Source organism: Brassica rapa, chromosome A08 (genome assembly GCF_000309985.2).
Source record: "Brassica rapa cultivar Chiifu-401-42 chromosome A08, CAAS_Brap_v3.01, whole genome shotgun sequence".
NCBI classification, from domain to species: Eukaryota; Viridiplantae; Streptophyta; class Magnoliopsida; order Brassicales; family Brassicaceae; genus Brassica; species Brassica rapa.
In genome coordinates this window covers 19,869,097-19,888,103 of record NC_024802.2, presented here as the reverse complement: position 1 = coordinate 19,888,103, position 19,007 = coordinate 19,869,097, and the positions used below count along the sequence as shown (strand labels likewise).

Here is a 19,007-nt window from a genome sequence, read left to right as displayed (position 1 = left end):
AAATGTGGGCCGCTAATAATCATCAAAATAGCATGATTCATACGTATATAAAAAAGCTTTTAAACGGTTTATTAAAAAAAATTGACATCCACATATATAGTTTGATACTGGCCAGTGGCCATAACAATAAAATTAATTTCATTGGATACAAATGTATCTTCTTTTAAATGTCTAGAATATTTCTTTTGAAAGTATTTTGTATGTGTAGTGGTGAGTCGAATAGTCAAGAGAAAGAGACAAATGGAAGAACATATGATTATTGGTACTTGTATGCATTAATTTCATTATTTTATTTTGCTTGATAAAAGCTAAGACTCATTTATCTATAATAATAATTTAGAGTTTTCTTTCACTTCCTTGCGCCACGTCAGCATGCATATAAGTACCAATAATCATATAGCCATGCATATGCATGGGTCTACATGAAGACCAGAGGACCGGCTCATTAAGCACAGACGAGAAATACGTGTCTTCCCTTATAATAAGTTAAAGAGTTCAGTTTTTCATAAATCTATATTTTTATATATAAAAATTTATAAATATATCAAATAAAATTGAAAAAAAATCTAAAATTATTTGATATGTATATAATTTTATTTACATTACAAAATATACAAAATATTACAGATTAAACTTTAAAAATATTTTAAACATTATCTAAATATAAAATTTAAATGGTAAAATAATTTTTTTTTGCCAGACCCTAGACCATGTATCTAACTCGCTTATTAATTTGGGTTCCATTCACAAATCTGTATATATCCAATTATTTTGCTGTCATTGACTATATGCTTCGCACATGTGCTATATATATATATATATCCAAATATATGTAAGCATAACGAAAGTATTGAAAGAGATCGCAAGTGCTCCTAAGGATTCATCTCTTTCAACGCGAGTGCTCTTATATATATCTTATAAGGATTCATCTCCTTCATATAAGAAATTTATTTGATTATTTATCTACTCGCAACTTTAGCATACAAATATAGATTATAATTTCCAAATGTTATTAGCTCAATCAAGATAAGTGTAGACTGGACTCTTACGTTCAGGAATCAGAATCCGTCACTAAAATTATCTACTAGTACTACTTAAAAGTCTTTAACACTTTTCGGCTACTAAAAACAAAACAAAAATCCGCAGAACTAAGTATATATAACACTACACCACATCAAGATTAAAGAATCATTAATTATTTTGACCGGCGTTAATGTAAGTATTTGAATATACATCAATAACCATATTACATATATAAATACATTTCTTATATAAAACTCAACAAAGCAACTCCAAAGTAGTTTTTGTTTTAACTGAAGTCACCAATAACTTTTCTTGTATATTCTTCCTTATTTTTTACATCTTATTAATTAGTTGATTCAGTTCGGAGGAGAATACTCGCAAACAACCTCCGTTTCAACTTCCCTCCTATGAAAATTCCGGTGACAGCGACAAGCAGCGCACGTCAAAGCATCATCGGTTCCTTCGCCGCCGCTTGCGATAAACTCACGGCAACCGTCAACGGCGTAGCCACCGATATTAGCTGCGTGATTCTTCTGGCACTCAATGTAACGGACGTTGCTCGAAGACGAAGTCGTAGTGTATGAGTTTTTTCTTTGTTTTATCACGACTTGCCTCTTCTTCATCTTCGTGAACTGATCTCTGAAAAAACCTAATATATTTTTGCGTTTTAGGCGGAGATGATCAAAGACTTTAGATACAAAGTAAAAGGGTACTTGAAAATGCTCCTTTGTATCCCTTATTTATAAATAGGGTTGTTGAGTGTTGACTATATCACTGTTACACTGTAGACGGAATTTTAAAAATAGTCGCTTCAAAAGGAAGTCATTGTTAAATTAAATTTACCTATATTTGATACGTAAAAGACTTCGACATAACTTAGATTTATAACGGTAAATATATGTATTAACATGAAGAAGTACAATAAATAATGGGAGATTGGTGTTCAAAAAAAAAACAATAAATAATGGGAGATTACTAGCTAGTGATCTAGTGTCGTGTACATGTAAACCATATTTTTATTAGTTGGAATTGATTAATATATTTTTGAAACCTATGTAGATATTAATTAACAAGCATTAAAAATAGATATACTACTTTATAGTTTATTTCAATAGTTTCGTTACGTGAATCTACTCCTTATCATGACTGTTATTTAGATTTAAAAAAATTAAATTATATGATGTTGTTCGTTCCATTTTCAAATATGATAAAATAGCCGCATCCCGCTTACCTTTAATTTCTTTTTCAGAGTTGACCAATAAACAAATAAAAAGAAGAAGAAACTCAGCAACCAGCCTAATTTTCTGTTATTTTCACGTGCATCATTTTCCACAAAGAGTATTAGTTCATCGAAAATACTATATTTCCAAGCAAATACACATTTTAGAAAGAAAAATGTGCGAAATAAAGAAAAACTGATGTATTTCCTAATTTTTTACTAGTTTAAAATTATGAGAAATAAAAATTTAATATTTTAATATTATTTTGAAATTTAGGGAGTATATTTTATTAGAAACCAAGTTGAATGACATCCACTACCCGGATCACTACATAAATAAATAGTCGCATAAACAAAAATGCGTATCCGAGTCACTCCAAAGGACATGCTCCCACAAGCAATAGACACCAACAGATTGTTCGAGTACAATCGCTTTATATCAACCGCATTTTTAATTATAAAGGACTTCTATTTACGTCCTAATGTAAATAAAACTATTTTCAATTTTTTTTTTCAAAATTTAGCGCAGAAAAAATCTCCATAAACTATGTTCAATCGTATCCGAGTCACTGCATTTTTCACCTACTTGTACTAATCATTGTAACCGATATCGGCAGATATGTAAGCTTTTTAGAGTTAAATTGGCTTCAACTGAGTTTGTATTTTCTATCTTAAGAAAGGTATCCTTGTAATCATAATGATTAAAAGCCAAAAGTCACGGGAGATTGTCAAGAAGGTTGATTTGTCAAGTAGAAAAATGAATACACGTTGAGTTCTTGTTTGATCTCTTCACTGAGTTCAGAAAATTTCCAATAATCAACGAGTAGTTGGGAAGGTAAATCTACTCCACCTTTTCCCAACTACTCTTTTATTTGTTTATGCATGTCACTTACCTTATTAAGCAGTGTAGATTATGTATATTCTTGTTTTCATGTTTTTTTAGAGCATATCCAATGTAAAACTTCATTTTTTCTTCTAAAATTAAGTAAAAGTAAGTATGAATTAAAAATATTATAATCTTACGTTATTTTCCACTCCATAATAAAGTAACAAACAAAAATTAGATTACTCTATTTATGAAGTAAATCTTATTATGAAAGTAAATCTTATTATAAAACAAAAAATGGAGTAGGATTAGAGTATTTTTATTTCATACTTATTTTTACTCTGTTTTATTCCGTTTTACTTTTACTCGGTTTTAGAAAAAAAAAATAGTGTTGATCAGAAGTGCCCTCAGTTTTTTGAAGTGTTTTATGGGAGCCATTCAGAAAAAAAAAGAAGAAGTGTTTAATGGGTCTATTTATAACTTAAAGCCTAGTCAACTCAACAACTTTTCTGAATGACTCTGAGCTGTCTTGATTTGGGCTCAAGAACCAAAACATTTGGGCTCATATATGCTTGATGTTTGTACTGATGATAATCTGATTAATCAGAATTAATTCAACTATGCTGAGAGGATCTTACAAAGAACAAATCAAGTCTTGTATATTCAACATATAACTCTTCAAACAAACGATATATAATGAAAAACACGATTTAAATGACAAGGATTCAATATACACTTGAACCCTTAAAGGATTAAGAGACAAATGATAACATTTTTTTAAAAAGTAACTGAGACTGCAGAACAGAATATAGACTAGCATTTACTTCCAGTAACAAAACATTGTTTCTTCCTTCTAGAATAATGTCAGCATCTGTTGTGTATAGGATCGGATCCTCTTCCAATCATTCTTTTTACAGATTGATTTGGAACAGACATAACGGAAGGAGAAGGCGCCAAGTCTGGATTTGTATCTATATTTCCTTCCTTTGATGATGACGACTCTTCAAGAACACGCAAAGGATGAACAGACAGTAGCTGCAGCCTCATGTCTCTCTCCCACCTTAGACTTGAGACCTTATCCGTTTGAAGAAGTACAACAACTGAGATGACAAGAAGAAGAACCATTCCTCTATGAAGAACTGAAACACCCATTTTGAAGAAATCTACAATATGTGTAGATATTAGCTACTAGCTAGTGAATATATATGTAAAAATCTTGAGAGATTAGATATATGGATAAAAAGGTTAAAGAAGAAGAGAGAAGTTTGTCTCTCCTTCTCTTTCTTTGGAATGGAGAGAAGATTGGTAAGGAAGAAGCATATATAAAGACTGGTTTTAGAACAACTCTCTTCTGACAAGTTTGAACCAAAAAAAAAGTTTACATTTGAAACTCTGTTCCTGGGAAGGTAAGCATATACTATCTCTCTCTCTCTCTCTTTTTTCCACTTTTATTGGATAAGGTGAAATGGTGAATGGTGTGATACATACATACACATATGGCGGCAAAGAGTGCAGTCTTGTGTTGCTTTTTGAGGATTGTCCTTCACACAAAATGTCCCTATCAAATGGAATCACCAAAGAGCATTGAGATATCTTTGGAACATTCCCTTTTGCCTGATATGGACAGCCTCTATATATATATGTATATATATATGTGATATGTGTGTGTGTTTGATTGATGTTCATACAGAAAATTCAGCATCATAACTTAGTAACATAAAATAAAGAAGATATTAATTTTAAAAAAAAGTATATATTGTCAAAATGTTGATGTGGTTTACCTTCTTGCTTTAATATATAGATGATCTAACAACAACAAAAATAAATAATATGATGTAGTTATGCTAAGATAAAGAAACAATTGGCATTCAAGAAGAAGCAAGAAGGCCATTTTAAAGAGGGAAAAAGTGTTTCAATACCAACTTTTAATAATTCCAAAGCTCTTTACTCCATGCAATAAGATCCAGTCTTGCTTCTTTGAGCTCAATGGATTATCTACTTTATGCTTTTCTTTTTTGTTTCTCCCTCCTTTAATTACTTAGCCACTCCTTCCTTAGTTATGCATTCAAACTTAGGACTATTTGACTATGAATCCATTTCATGAATTTCAAAACAATTATTTCAAGGGGTTATAACATAAAAAATGTTTAACTTCATGACTAAATTATTATTTTTTAGAGTTGAGAATACATATATCATAAACATCCAAAGTTGATTTTCAAGGTAATAGAAGGAATGTAGCATGCAAACAGAAAATGAACTTGCCACACAAAAAAAAAACAAACCGATGATGTACATTCTCAACACAAACACAAACAGAAATTACATACTCTAACTATATTATAGATGGTAACATATCTGTAGAGTGGGAAACATTAGAGACTTCTTTGTATACCAGATGATCCATCATCTCTTCCACTCTACCTGAGTTGTCTTTCCTACAAAACCCAAAACCAATCCAAGAAAAGTTAGTCGACAAGAAACATAGAATAATACCTACAGATTTTCTTGTGAAAAACAAATATTGTGTGGCGTGTTTAGGACACTAACCGTTGCCTTCTCGGCCCAAAGGTTTCTCGGTCTTCTTCCCGGTTTTGCCACCAGAGTTTGAGACTCTTGTTGTTTTAGGAGAATCAGAAGTGACTCTTGCATTATTACCTGAAGACGGTAGTGAGTAACGTCTAGTGACTTTCTCAGCCCCTTGTTGCTTAGGGGAAGAAGACCCTTGTTGAAGTCTCAGCTTTGCTTTTGCGGATTTAGTCGCTTGCATATAGCTCGGTAGTCCCGGGGTACTACTCTGATTCCCATTACTACTCTCTTGACACTCAGCAGCTTGAGTAGTAGTAGTGGCACTAACCGGAGAATCCTTTTTCACTGATTTTTTATTCTCCTTCCCAGCTGACTTCTTTTGCTTGGGAGTTCTCTCTTCCTTCACATCCTCCTTCTCCTCAGCCATCACATTCTCTTGGCTCTCTTCGATTTGGTTCACCAATGGAGAATCAGGTGCTGCTTCATTGGTCTCCAATGGTCCATGAGTGTGTAGTATCTCCACCACAGTCTCCTTTTCCTCTTCATCAAAGGTACTCACAGTCACAGGCTCTTTCAAAGCCAGAGCTGGCTTCTCAATCTCCTTCTCTGGAGATGGTTGAGGTTGGATAGAGTTCTCAACTACAGGGTTATGCACTTTCCTCAAGCCACGTTTCACCTTCTCTAGATCAACTTGAGGAGGCTCTTCTAGTGGTGGTAGCTCCACAGATTGGCTTGTTGAGAATTTGCGGAAGCTGCTGCGTTTTGGTTTCTCAAACTCAAATGCTGTCTGTGCACCAGCGGAGGAACTGTCAAGATTGGGAGCAGGGACTTTGCGAACACTCTTCTTTGGTTTAGCAAAGTCCCCTTCGAACTTCTTCTGAGTTTTCCTGACTGATGTTTTCTTCGGTTGAGGAACTGGTTTCCAGAAGCAAGAGGCTGACCAGTTCTCTAACCAGATTGAGTTGGAAGAATCATTGTCTAAGTGCACAGGCATCACGTTTGGAGAAGAAGCTAGAAGCTGTTAAGAAAGACAACAACATCAACTCCTAGTTTCAGTAATAGTACTAACCATAATAAGCATACCTTCTGAGCAAAAGCATTTGCAGTTAGCTTCTTGATTCCAAGGTAAGTATGTGTTTCAACAACAGAGTCTTCAGGAAGTTTATTCTCCTGATGAGACACAAAAAGACAGTTAGAGAACTAAAGTTTTAAAGCTAATCACAGAGTCAAAAGAGTTGAGCATTACCAAGCATCTCCTATGAACTTCAACACCAATGTCAGAACGTCTGATCTCTTTTCCTCGAGCAAGTGCTTGCAATCTGACAATTCCCATTACACAGCACAGAGTCGCAACAGCTTGCCTCCTTACCATGTGGCCGCGGATAAGTGCCTGTAGCCTTATTATACCTTTTAATGCCCAGAAAGCACGTCGAGCCTTCACACATAGAGCTCAAGTTCAGTCAGTATACACAAAAACACACACACACACACACACCACGAGCTTTAATAATATTACCAAGTAGCCTCTAAAGGCAGCCTGCAGAGTTGTTGCTGCAACCTCTTGCTGAATTTTGTCTGAATCTGATAGCAAATCATCAGGAACAACAACAGAAGCAGCAGTTGGAGATTCTGTTGGTAGGACTTGGCTCTCAGGAAGTTGTATCTCGTCGTCTGAAACCACTTCACGTTCTGTATTCTGTGTCTCCTCTACCACGGCACTACTGGTGGAAACTGTTGCATTACCAAAGGATGGAAGATCCGAAACCACATCGGATTCTTCAATCCTGGAAACAACCACTACCTCTTTTCCATTCACAACTCTCTGCGCGTGATAACCATTAGAAACAGACAAAACAAAGAGAAAGAACATCAGAGAGTGACACCATAGACAAACTGTATACAAAGGATCATATTGAAGAATCTTAATCCATATGTTTGTAAGCGTTACCTCCTTGTCTTTAGAACCACTAGATTTAGATGATTTCTTTCCAAGTAACACACTTTTTAACCACCTTGCAGGCTTTCCCATGATGTCCACAACCAATACACAAAACCACACCTCCTGCAATTTTTCAACCGACCAATCACTTTTTATAACCAAAGATTGCAACTTTGGCACTATGCTGAGTTCAAAGGATCAGCCCATATGTTCATAAAGAAGACTAAAGTAAAGAGCCAAATTTCAGAATCATTCGTTCATGAGCTAAAAATTCAACTTTATATTATATGTAATCATCTCTAATCATAAGGTTTAACAATAGATCACAATCATTAAAAAGAAAGAGAAAGAAAATAAGTATAACTTAAAAAGGAAACTAAAACCACCAGATCTGGAACTCACCTTGCAAAAGTAAATGAATCCTGATCTCAAATCCACACTACCTGATCTCAGAATCAACAACAACAACAACAACAAAGAACACAATGATCCTATAATTCTTTTATATATATAAATAAAAAATGAGAAAACTCTCCTCAGTAGTTAAATTAAAACAATTAACGAGAAATGTCGGTCTCAAACAGAAGCACACGTCGGATCCCCTGTCTGAATCAGACAACAAACTAAGAAGAAGACAACATTTTACCGTGAATGGTTTCAAGGAAAGGATTTAGCTAAAGCTGCTTCCCATTTGCAATCTCTCTATAGAGTTAAGAGCATCGGTGAAGAGACTTTAGTTCAGTGACCACGAATAGAGAGAGATAATTTATTCTTTTCTATTTTAAAAATCAAAAGAAAAGAAAAAAAATTGGTAATAAATGAGTAAAATAATTGAAGAAGGTGAGAAAGTTAGGGAGGTGGGTAGTCCCCAGAGTTGTAGCTTGCTTCGGGAACAAGTGTAGTAAACTCAGCTGCGTGTTTACTAAGCATTTCCAGACACAACTATACATCATCCTTCTTCGAGTGAGGCGCGTGGTGATCCTTCTAAGAGTTTTTTGCCAGTTCGTTTTTTTTTCTAAGTCCAGCAATGTAAAGGCATTGAATGATTAAACGGCACCGTAACTTGCTGCTACTGAACTCGCTTTCACAGTAGCTACTACCGACAAGAATTATTGTTATAGAATGAACTGAAGCTAGAGAATACTAATAAAAAGGTACTGAATAACATTACTAAAAGGTGAAACAGGGGTTGCATCATTCTCACGCCATACACTTGGTTTAGTTCCTGGAGATTATGAACCAAGTCATATAGTTTAAAACCGAGCTTGGTGGCTGCTTTACAGCAAACACACAGTTGTGAAGCCAGGAGCTTCAACATAAGAAGTCATACTGTTTAACCAAATCCTGTTTCTTCTAGAAGCTCAGACCAAATCCGTCTCTTGAGTTGAGGGCGTTTTCTGACCCTGTATTGGATGAATTCCGACAACGGGATAGACATTCGAGCTTTGCTTTCCACATTCTTATCAAACCTAAAGAGATTTCACAGAAATATCAGTTAACAGCAAAGTTAAGAGACTTTTAGCTATTAGTAACTACTCCACCCTTGGAGAAAGCCTTTAAGATCTGTGACTGGAGCTCTTCGTCTCTGGATGCGCTTTGAAATGGAATCAACGGATTGAATGGTGACTCTGATTCTTGAATGAAGATCTGCTCTTGTTTTGTCCATGGCTTTAGCACTGTGGTCCTTTGCGAATTGGTTCCCCTTAGCTGCTCACATGTATGATCATAACTGGGGCCTGGGGGTAACATTTTATCCGTTAAATTTATTTCGATTCGATCCAAAACTCCATATATCCATAAATCTTTGGAGCAAAGCAAATATCGAAAATCAATATTCATTAAAAATAAAGTAAATCGCAAATACTAAAAATTTTAGTGTTAGATATCCGCTCAGCTCTGTTACTTATACAAATAGAGTATATCTACAATTAAATTAAGAGTTATAAATGTAAAATTTATATAATTATTATTTTAACATATAGTTTTAATAATTTCATTTATAAAATTACTTAAAAAGTATTACATTAAGAAAAAAGTATAAATCTTTATAAAAACTCAAAATTTCAAAAATTTAATGTATTATAAAATATAATTAATTTTTAAATTTTATGGAACATATAGTTTCACTAGGTTCACTAAAAATTGGATTTTTATGTGCTTCCAAATATACCCATGTATTAGCCAATTGTAGAAAAATGTTTAAACCTAAATGGAAGCAATTAAGACAGGAAATGAGCTTTGTTAATCTTGGTCAACACGTTGACTAATCATTGTAAAATGTCAATGGCAGCATATGCATATCTATACGCAACCAGCAAAGAAAGTCCTTAGATCGTGGTCCACTAAAATATGTAGTTGTAAATATTAATCACATGTCCATGAAACATTATCCATCATGTTGATGTATACATCTCTAGATTTATGTATGACTAATACAATCCCAAGTCTACCAACCATTTGGAGATATTCTAAAAAGACTTCGTTAAACAAAGAGACAAACTCCTAAACTTAATTATTTATGCAATTTGAAATTGATTAAACTTTTGGTTGGATTTTTTTGTAACAGTGTCATTTGTATGATTATAAATTTGCAAGATGATCAACTAGATATATACATAGTCATTTATTTATTGGTCTTGACTTACAGCGTTTTTTTTGGCATCATTTACAGCGTTATAAGCTCTTTTTTGGTTAATGATCAAATGTACATTACAGATCATCTATTAGTGGTGATGTTTACCAACTTTGACTTTTAGATCATATTCTGGAGTGCTAAAGGTAAAATGCATATATCTATTATCTCAAATGCATGTAGTTTTTTTTATATAATTCTAGATGTTCGATCTATATTATATAGCCAAAGGCTTTCCAAGCCTCTAATCATTGATGTATCATAATTCCACACTTGCACAATACATCACACGTACAATACATGAAGTGTTGTTGTTGTTGTTGTCGATATTACACGAAGTATTACCAAAAATGTATTTTGCATTTGAATTCAGATCCAACAACATTTTACGTGATAGTATAACTATGTATATATACATACAATATATGTTTTTGTTGATAAAATAAGTTGCATGTAAAAGTACAAGTTATAAATTCAATAAATTAGTTCGTTTGAGATAAACTAGTAACATGTTACATGTTTACAAGAAATTTCAACGCTGTTCTTTAGCAGCAACGTCGGCCGGCGGTGGGTCCACGATTTCGGCTCCAAACCTTAATAGTGTTTATTTGTTTTTTTTTAATAGTGTTTATTTGTTGAGACATTGATGTATATACCTAAACATAGGCGTTGAAGTTGAATATTTATTTTCTAATTACTCGACACTATTATTCTTTCTTTTTTTCCTAATGAACGGATGCACGATTAATTGTTTTTAAGTACGTGTGTTGGTATTTGTTTAAAAGAAAAATAATTACTCAATATCTAATATCTCATTTCAATTTGATCATATACTTTGTTATTTTAACTTGTTTGCTTCGTTCAATTGGATTGGCAAGATTTCAGAGTTGCATGCTTGTGTTTTCCGATGGTTTGGAACATTGCAACCAAAAATGTCTACATATAAATTGTAAAAATATTTAGTCTAGTCCATTTATGCACAATGCTTCTTTACCCTTGGTCTACAAAACTGATATTCTTTAGCTTTTTAAGCTGATGTTTTTTTTATAGTTTTAGTTTATAATTTTGGAATAGATCGCTAAATCAAACAGGAGACTATTTCATTTGGATTTTAATCTAGCTTTATATTTGTATATATGATATATGTTGAAGATAAATTTTCGGCATGTTATTAATAATATACAGATTATATTTCTGAATATTAATATAAGAAACTTGCAGTTTTTGTGAATTATTTAATTGGTATAGTCAAAGGATGTATAGCTTGCTTATATAAAATCAACAGTTCCCAAAATAAATTATGCAGACCTTTCAAAAAGCTAAAGAATATCAAAGGAGAATAATGGAGAAGGAAGAGTTCTTGGGGAGTGGTCATGGAAGAGAAGAAAGAAACGAGGAGATGAGAAAACTTGATTCTGATCAAGAACACGACCATATTATTAGATCCAAGGTATCATAATTGATTTTTTTGTTCAATATTGAACTAATTATATGTCATATGTATGCAGAAATCAATCCTGGAGTCACATACGCATGTTTCATATGTAGTTTTCTCACATGAGTTGCTTGGTTAACTGTTTGTTCTTTATCCGAAACTATTTATCACTGATTTATCTTAATCTTCTTTTTTTTGTTGACAACATCACTGATTTATCTTAGTCAATGAAGCTTAACAATACTTGAATTTTTAACTTTCAGTTGGCTAGATCTGTGAATCTCTTAATTGTTACTTTTGTCTTCTTTTCTGGTTTAATGATAAGTTTAATTTGTTGAAACGACGATCATATCTATTTTCAAATTACTATGATCATGTCTGTTACACCAGAGAAGAATTCTCACATGTGTCACAGCAACAACAATAATTATGAGAAAGAAAGTTTTTTTTTCTGGTAAAACTGAGAAAGTTACCAGTTTATACTATGCATAGGATTTATAAGGCGTACATATCAAATCAATGAACGATTAACCAATCAATAAATGTTTGTATATGCTATATATTTTGATTCCTCATTTATTATAAATGTATGATGAAATCAGTTGGACTCAATTAAAGTCGAAATGGAGGAGGCTAAAGAGGAAAACCGAAGGTTAAAATCATCATTGAGTAGGACAAAAAAGGAGTTTGAGATCCTTCAAACACAATACAACCAATTAATGGTAATAATACATGAAGACCCGAATAAGTTCTCACCAAAAGGCTATAATCAACACAAAGAAGAAGATGAAGAAGACAAAGAAAGAACTAGCGACCGTGAAGATCTTGTCTTGTTGAGCCTAGGTAGACGGTTAAAATCACCGGTTCCAAGTGGCTCAATGACAAATAAAGAAGAGAAAATGAAAGACTTCATGAAGGAAACCGATGATGACAAAAGAATTAATGAACAAGGGTTAAGTATGGGATTTGAATACAAAGATTTGAGTAATCCTAGTGAGAAGTTAGAGGTTGACCATAATCAAGAAAAGACGTCCTTGGAGGTTAGTAACAGTAATAAGATCCAATCAGAGAATAGTTTTGGGTTTAAGAATGATGGAGATGAGCATGAAGATAAAGAAGAGCCATTGCCTCAAAACATTGCTAAGAAAACTAGGGTTTCTGTGAGAGCAAGATGTGAGACACCGACGGTTAGTACGTTTACATGATTACTTCACATCTTTACTTTAGTATGTATACATATGGATACTAACATGTATAGTATAATTCTTGGTTCTCAAATTTTTTGATTGGTTATATATATCATCACTCAACTAAATGTAAATATTCATTTTGCTTAGTTGGAGAGTGAAACCAAATTATCGTTTGTAGTCTTTAAGCTTTAATCTATTTTAGACAGGAAAACTAAAAAAATAGCTTTAATATAGTATGTAAGTTAGAAACATTTTTGTATAATTTTTTTCTTCTCTTTGGTTAAAAGACATTGCAAAAAGGTATTTAACGTTTGACTTTTTTTAAATAAAAGACTTTATTTTCTTGGGTTTTTGTTCATGTCATGTAGATGAACGATGGATGTCAGTGGAGGAAATATGGCCAGAAAATAGCTAAAGGGAATCCATGTCCTCGAGCTTACTATCGTTGTACCATTGCACCTTCTTGTCCCGTAAGAAAACAGGTAATTAAATCTAAACTAAATCATTCCAAATAATCATATAGATATTAATATACATTTATGTTATCAAAGATAATCAACCATAACAATCAAATCCCTTGTTTAGGTGCAAAGATGTTCAGAAGATCTGTCTATACTTATCTCAACTTACGAAGGAACACACAGCCATCCACTTCCCATGTCAGCAACCGCCATGGCCTCTGCCACTTCCGCCGCAGCCTCCATGCTCCTCTCCGGAGCCTCCTCCTCCTCCTCCGCAGCCGATCTTCATGGCATTAACTTCTCTATCTCCAGCAATAGCATCACTCCAAAACCACTCCTCCAAACTTCTTCAGGCCATCCCACCGTCACTCTCGACCTCACAACCACCTCCTCGTCCCAACAACCACTCTTATCAATGCTCAATAGGTTCAGTGTTCCTCCTAGTAACGTCCCAAGATCTAATAGTTACCCTTCAACCAATCTCAGCTTTTCAAACAACACCAACACTTTGATGAATTGGGGTGGTGGTAGTAACCGCAATGAGCAATACCGTGCACCTTACGGCAACATTAGCACCCATCAACAATCACCTTTCCAACATATGATTCAAACCCGAGCCGCCGGATTATCATTTGACACATTTGGAAGATCTTCCTCATCGTCTCCACATCCCACACAAAACAGTCTAGACAACGTCAATTTCAAGAATATTACTCATGATCAAGTGCAATCTTTACCGGCGGAAACAATCAAGGCCATCACGACAGATCCAAATTTTCAATCGGCCTTGGCGACTGCTTTATCTTCCATCATAGGCGGCGACCTAAAGATAGATAATGTGACTAGAAGTGAAGCCGAGAAGAGCCCTTAAAGTATATGTTCTCATACTTTGGTATATGGGTTTCGTTTTAATACTTTCCTAGTTCATCTCTACTTTGGTTTATAATCATAATTTTAATTTTCTGTTGGAGTTTATGGAGGTAATGTGTACATGTCAAACTTGAACATATATGTGTCCCATCTATTAGGGATAAATATCCCACATTAGATATTGAAAGGGATCCTTAGCAAAATATAAGATGGATGGGCCACTCCACTTAGCACCAATTGGTTTTAGGTTGGAAATCCATCTAGGTTAACATAGTATCAGAGCCCGATCCATGCAGTCCAATCCGATCCACTATCGATCCAGCCCAAAGTCGGCCCATCGATCCTTGTCCGAACATTCCGAGATTGACTCTCATAGAGCCATCATCTCGACGGGGTGTATTAGGGATAAATATCCCACATCGGATATTGGAAGGGATCCTTAGCAATATATAAGATGAATGGACCACTCCACTTAGCACCAATTGGATTTAAGTTGGAAGTCCATCTAGCTTAACATGGTATCAGAGCCCGATCCATGCAGTCCAATCCGATCCACTATCGATCCAGCCCAAAGTCGGCTCATCGATCTTTGCCCGAACATTTCGAGATTGACTCTCATAGAACCATCATCTCGAAAGGATGTATTAGGGATAAGGATAAATGTCCCACATCGAATATTGGAAGGAATACTTAGCAATATATAAGATGGATGGACCACTGCACTTACCACCAATTGATTTTAGGTTGAAAACTCATCTAGTTTAACACCATCTAACGACATAGTTAATTATTTTTTTTCTCTTACGTAAGGATCATGGCATCACCGTGGCATCACCATGGCATCTATATAAAAGACGTGCATACCATAATAAATAAACACACTATACACTTTATTAATTATTCTCTCTAGTCTATAATATATATGGCGTCGCTTCAATTTTCATCTTATCTCCTGGGAACAAACCATAAAAACATAACTCCATTCCGATCTTCCAAAGCTACTGTCCAGCCTCATCCACCGAATCGTGTCCCTCGAAAAGTTTTTTTTTTTTGCGTTACGTGTCTCTCTATATACCAGTAACCTTTTGCGTCAGACAAAGACCCCTACTCTGTTCGCTGACCATGAACGGGTGTGAGGCTAGCCATAAAGCGCCACTTGGCACGGTAGAGACGAGATCTCTATCAACGGTTACGTCACTAGCGGCAGCCACGGAGGGTTTGATATCCGCCGTCTCTAACCTTAAGTCCGAACCTCCTCCGTTCTCCTCCGGTATTGTCCGATTGCAGGTACGTTACAACTTTCTCCATTATGTACAAGGAAAAACAGTGAGCTTACGCCACGTGGAGACATTTCATTGGTGTTTGGGATATTGGTCCATTGGCTTGCTCATAATCCTTATCCCCTCAACAAACCTTTATCTCCACATCTCAAGACTTTTCAAAATACTATTGACTTTTCAGTTTTCAGTTTATTCCCCTGTAAGCATATAATCACATATTTAATATTTTATATCATATTTGACTGGCTATCACTATATTTTATATAAATATTTTAGTATAACATTTTTATATTATTTACAGTCACATTTTTATTTTTATTTTTATTTTTATTTTCATGTATTTTTATGTATTTATTAAAAATGATGATTATTAATAATATCAAGGACTAAAATACAAACTATAATTTTAAAAGATGAAAAATACCAAACAAAAATGATTAATTACACAAGGTCTGATAACCAAATCAATTGTCCCGCTCAAAATCAAAACAAAAGAAAAACAGTTAGTGTTCCAGACCTTTTGAGGCTTTAATTATGGTGTTGTAGGTGCCGGTTGACCAGCAAATCGGGGCACTCGACTGGCTTCATGCACAGAATGATGCTCTTCCTCGCAGTTTCTTCTCTCGGCGCAGCGACTCTGGCCGTCCAGAGCTTCTCCAGGACTTGGCTAGCGAGAATATGAATGGAATATGTGATGCTAACCCGGTCAGTGTTGCTGGACTCGGGTCTGCTGTATTTTTTCGTGATCATGACCCATTCTCTCATGATCACTGGAGATCTATCCGAAGGTAACATCACAGTTTTTTTTTCCAGAACCACAACTATATAATAGTATTTGTGTTTTTTACAATGTTCTAAAAATAGCTAGCCGGTGGTTAGGCGTCTTATAGAGAATTATTTTTTAGTCGGCTGCCTATGCCTATTTTTTGAACGCCTAGACCGTTTTTTGAAAAAATTGGTTTGAAAAAGTCATACTGATTTTTTAGAAAACTTGTTTTTTTAGTCACTTTCCTCTGTTTCTTGAAAAGGTTTCTGTCTCCGAACTCTCCTCTGATTCGTGCCTACGGTGGACTTCGGTTTGATCCCAACGGGAAAGCTGGTGTTGAATGGGAACAGTTTGGCTCCTTTTACTTTACAGTGCCGCAGGTATGAGAGTTTTTGTTTTGTTTTAAGACAGTTATGTAACCGTTATGGCTGCGTTTGATTGGTTGATATACATATAGGTAGAGTTTGTTGAGTTTGAGGGAAACTCGATGCTGGCTGCAACTTTTGCTTGGGAGGATGAGCTCTCATGGACGCTGCAAAATGCCATTGAAGCTCTTCAGAAGACTTTGCTTGAGGTTTCTTCTGTAATAGTAAGATTAAGGCGAGAATCATTAGGAGTTTCTGTTGTTAGTAAGAACCATGTTCCTAGTAAAGGAGACTATTACCCTTCTGTAAATAGTGCTCTGGAGATCATTAAGGAAAAATATTCGCCACTAAGCAAGGTACTTAGTTAAAGAACCATATGTTCTTTCTTTCATGAACCTGATGATTTTGGTTTTGGGAATCAGGTTGTGCTTGCACGGAGCAGCAGAATCATTACAGATACAGACATTGATCCTATTGCTTGGCTAGCACGGTTGCAGGTGTCTATTCTCCCTCGCACATTCTTTACTCTTAAGTAACAACATTTAGGTATTAATATCTCTAATTATTAATATGACAGTGTGAAGGAAAAGATGCGTACCAGTTCTGTCTTCAGCCACCAGGTGCACCAGCATTCATAGGTAACACGGTAGGTTCTTTACTCTAGCTATTTCGTTATAGAGATTTGTTAGCACACTGTGGTTTTTAGAAATGATGTGAACTCGAGTGCTGGTTTCTTGTGGAGCAGCCCGAGAGACTCTTCTATAGGAAACATCTAGGTGTCTGGAGTGAGGCTTTGGCTGCAACCAGGCCTAGAGGTGATTCAGAGGTTTCTGATTTGGAGATAGAGCGTGACTTACTAACCAGGTCGATTGTTTTGATTTGTGCTGTGAACATTTATGGGATGCAAGTATGTTGTCTATAAACTTCCAGATATGCGTACTGATATTATTATTTACAAATAAATTTGCAGTCCCAAAGACGATCTTGAATTCTCCATTGTGCGAGAGAATATAAGAGAAAAACTTAGTGTAAGTTATCCATTCTTCAAGTAGAAGTGTATAGTCATAACTTTACCTTGGTTTTTGAGGCTTTTTAAGAACTTATAATGGCACTTGTTTCATATAACAATCAGTTTTCTATAGGAGAATCATATATAATCTTCTGCTTTGTAGGCCATATGTGACAGAGTAATTGTGAAGCCCCAAAAAACAGTGAGAAAGCTTGCAAGAATACAACATTTATATTCTCAGTTGGCTGGTCAGCTTAGAAGAGAAGATGACGAGGTTAGATTACTGTTCTTCATGGTTTATTTGAAATAGTTTCATTAGTCTTTTCGAACTCAATTCTTGTTATATTCTCTTAGTCATCATGGTACTGAGTGAAGCAAGGCAAGCTACAACTTATCTTATCTTACACCAATACATGTTTTGTCTATTTTTTCAGTTTGACATCTTAAATGCTTTGCATCCCACGCCAGCTGTCTGTGGATGCCCAGTAGATGAAGCAAGACTTTTGATTAAGCAGATTGGTATAAGATGCTTTGATTCTTATACCTTATGCTTATACTTGATTAGATATGATATAAGTATGCTTATATACTGAAACTTGGTACATGTTCTACTTTTTTTTTGTCCAGAGTCATTTGATAGAGGAATGTATGCTGGACCTGTTGGGTTCTTTGGTGGTGGAGAGAGTGAATTTTCTGTAGGCATAAGATCTGCTTTAGTCCAAAAGGTAAGATGTCCGCAGTGTAACACATCTACTGTGAAGTCATTGCATCTATCTGATCTTCTTTTCTTGTTGTGTTCCTCAGGGTCTTGGAGCATTGGTCTATGCTGGAACAGGAATAGTTTCAGGAAGCGATCCATCCTCAGAGTGGAACGAGCTTGAGCTTAAAATCTCTCAGGTGAGAAACTTTGTTCTTAAGACAGCAATGCAATTTTCATGTCCTTATGAAATTGGTAAACATATTGCTATGTGTGTATCTGCAGTTCACTAAAACACTTGAACATGAGCCAGCTTTGCAGCCGATCAACTAATGATGATGCTGACCAAAAGATAATCCTTTAAACTGACAATAAGGTCCATAACGCACTTACGCACGTTATGATTTAAAGCTGACTATATTTCCACCACCTTCATGAGAAAACGACAAGTTATTTTTATAACGATTGAACGTATTCTGATTATCAGTAAGTGCTAGTGAATAAATACTTTCAAATATTGTTTCCTGAACGTGATTGGTTTCTTTTTAAATTAGGTTTGAGTTAATCCAACAAAAAGACATTTAGTTTCTATAGAATTTATTTATAAGAAAAGAGAAAGATGGGTCTGAACTTCGACCCAAAAGTTAATCTGACCTCTTCTCATCGTCATATTCTCTTCAAGTTGTTCTTACAATCGTATCTCACTATAAAATTAAATGCTTTATTCCAGTACCAATAATTTAATCGACACCTTTTTATTATGAAA

At 34.8% G+C, this 19,007-nt stretch overlaps 4 protein-coding genes across 6 annotated transcripts; 2 read left to right on the top strand and 2 right to left on the bottom strand.

Annotated features, from left to right (window-relative positions):
• Nucleotides 1-1,206: 1,206 nt before the first annotated feature.
• On the bottom strand, nucleotides 1,207-4,975 carry LOC103835881 (mini zinc finger protein 3). The gene has a single exon (XM_033277282.1). The coding sequence runs from the start codon at nucleotides 1,644-1,646 to the stop codon at nucleotides 1,380-1,382; it is 267 nt and encodes an 88-aa protein (XP_033133173.1). The 5' UTR covers nucleotides 1,647-4,975; the 3' UTR covers nucleotides 1,207-1,379.
• A 269-nt stretch (nucleotides 4,976-5,244) lies between these two features.
• On the bottom strand, nucleotides 5,245-9,295 carry LOC103835880 (protein IQ-DOMAIN 31). Of its 3 annotated transcripts, XM_009112068.3 has the most exons (9): nucleotides 9,078-9,295; nucleotides 8,183-9,005; nucleotides 7,939-7,979; nucleotides 7,546-7,659; nucleotides 7,114-7,419; nucleotides 6,844-7,032; nucleotides 6,681-6,767; nucleotides 5,619-6,615; nucleotides 5,245-5,506 (listed from the first exon to the last, which is right to left on the bottom strand). In XM_009112068.3, exons 4-9 carry the CDS (start codon nucleotides 7,624-7,626, stop codon nucleotides 5,475-5,477), a joined length of 1,692 nt encoding a protein of 563 aa, XP_009110316.1. In that variant the 5' UTR covers nucleotides 7,627-7,659; nucleotides 7,939-7,979; nucleotides 8,183-9,005; nucleotides 9,078-9,295; the 3' UTR covers nucleotides 5,245-5,474. The 3 variants fall into 3 exon arrangements, with proteins under 3 accessions (XP_009110316.1, XP_009110314.1, XP_018509395.1); XM_009112066.3 differs by lacking the exon at nucleotides 9,078-9,295 and having other exon boundaries at nucleotides 7,900-7,979; nucleotides 8,183-8,459; XM_018653879.2 differs by lacking the exons at nucleotides 7,939-7,979; nucleotides 9,078-9,295 and having other exon boundaries at nucleotides 8,183-8,461.
• Nucleotides 9,296-9,534: 239 nt separating this feature from the next.
• On the top strand, nucleotides 9,535-14,216 carry WRKY61 (probable WRKY transcription factor 61). The gene is made up of 4 exons (XM_009112065.2): nucleotides 9,535-11,618; nucleotides 12,206-12,790; nucleotides 13,162-13,275; nucleotides 13,379-14,216. The coding sequence occupies exons 1-4, from the start codon at nucleotides 11,469-11,471 to the stop codon at nucleotides 14,123-14,125; spliced, it is 1,596 nt and encodes a 531-aa protein (XP_009110313.2). The 5' UTR covers nucleotides 9,535-11,468; the 3' UTR covers nucleotides 14,126-14,216.
• Nucleotides 14,217-14,857: 641 nt separating this feature from the next.
• LOC103835877 (isochorismate synthase 2, chloroplastic) lies at nucleotides 14,858-18,811 on the top strand. Its single transcript, XM_009112064.3, has 13 exons — nucleotides 14,858-15,411; nucleotides 15,951-16,192; nucleotides 16,433-16,550; nucleotides 16,628-16,891; nucleotides 16,958-17,032; nucleotides 17,113-17,181; nucleotides 17,281-17,399; nucleotides 17,506-17,563; nucleotides 17,708-17,818; nucleotides 17,979-18,063; nucleotides 18,172-18,269; nucleotides 18,349-18,441; nucleotides 18,527-18,811. Exons 1-13 carry the CDS (start codon nucleotides 15,247-15,249, stop codon nucleotides 18,572-18,574), a joined length of 1,545 nt encoding a protein of 514 aa, XP_009110312.2. The 5' UTR covers nucleotides 14,858-15,246; the 3' UTR covers nucleotides 18,575-18,811.
• Nucleotides 18,812-19,007: the final 196 nt, after the last annotated feature.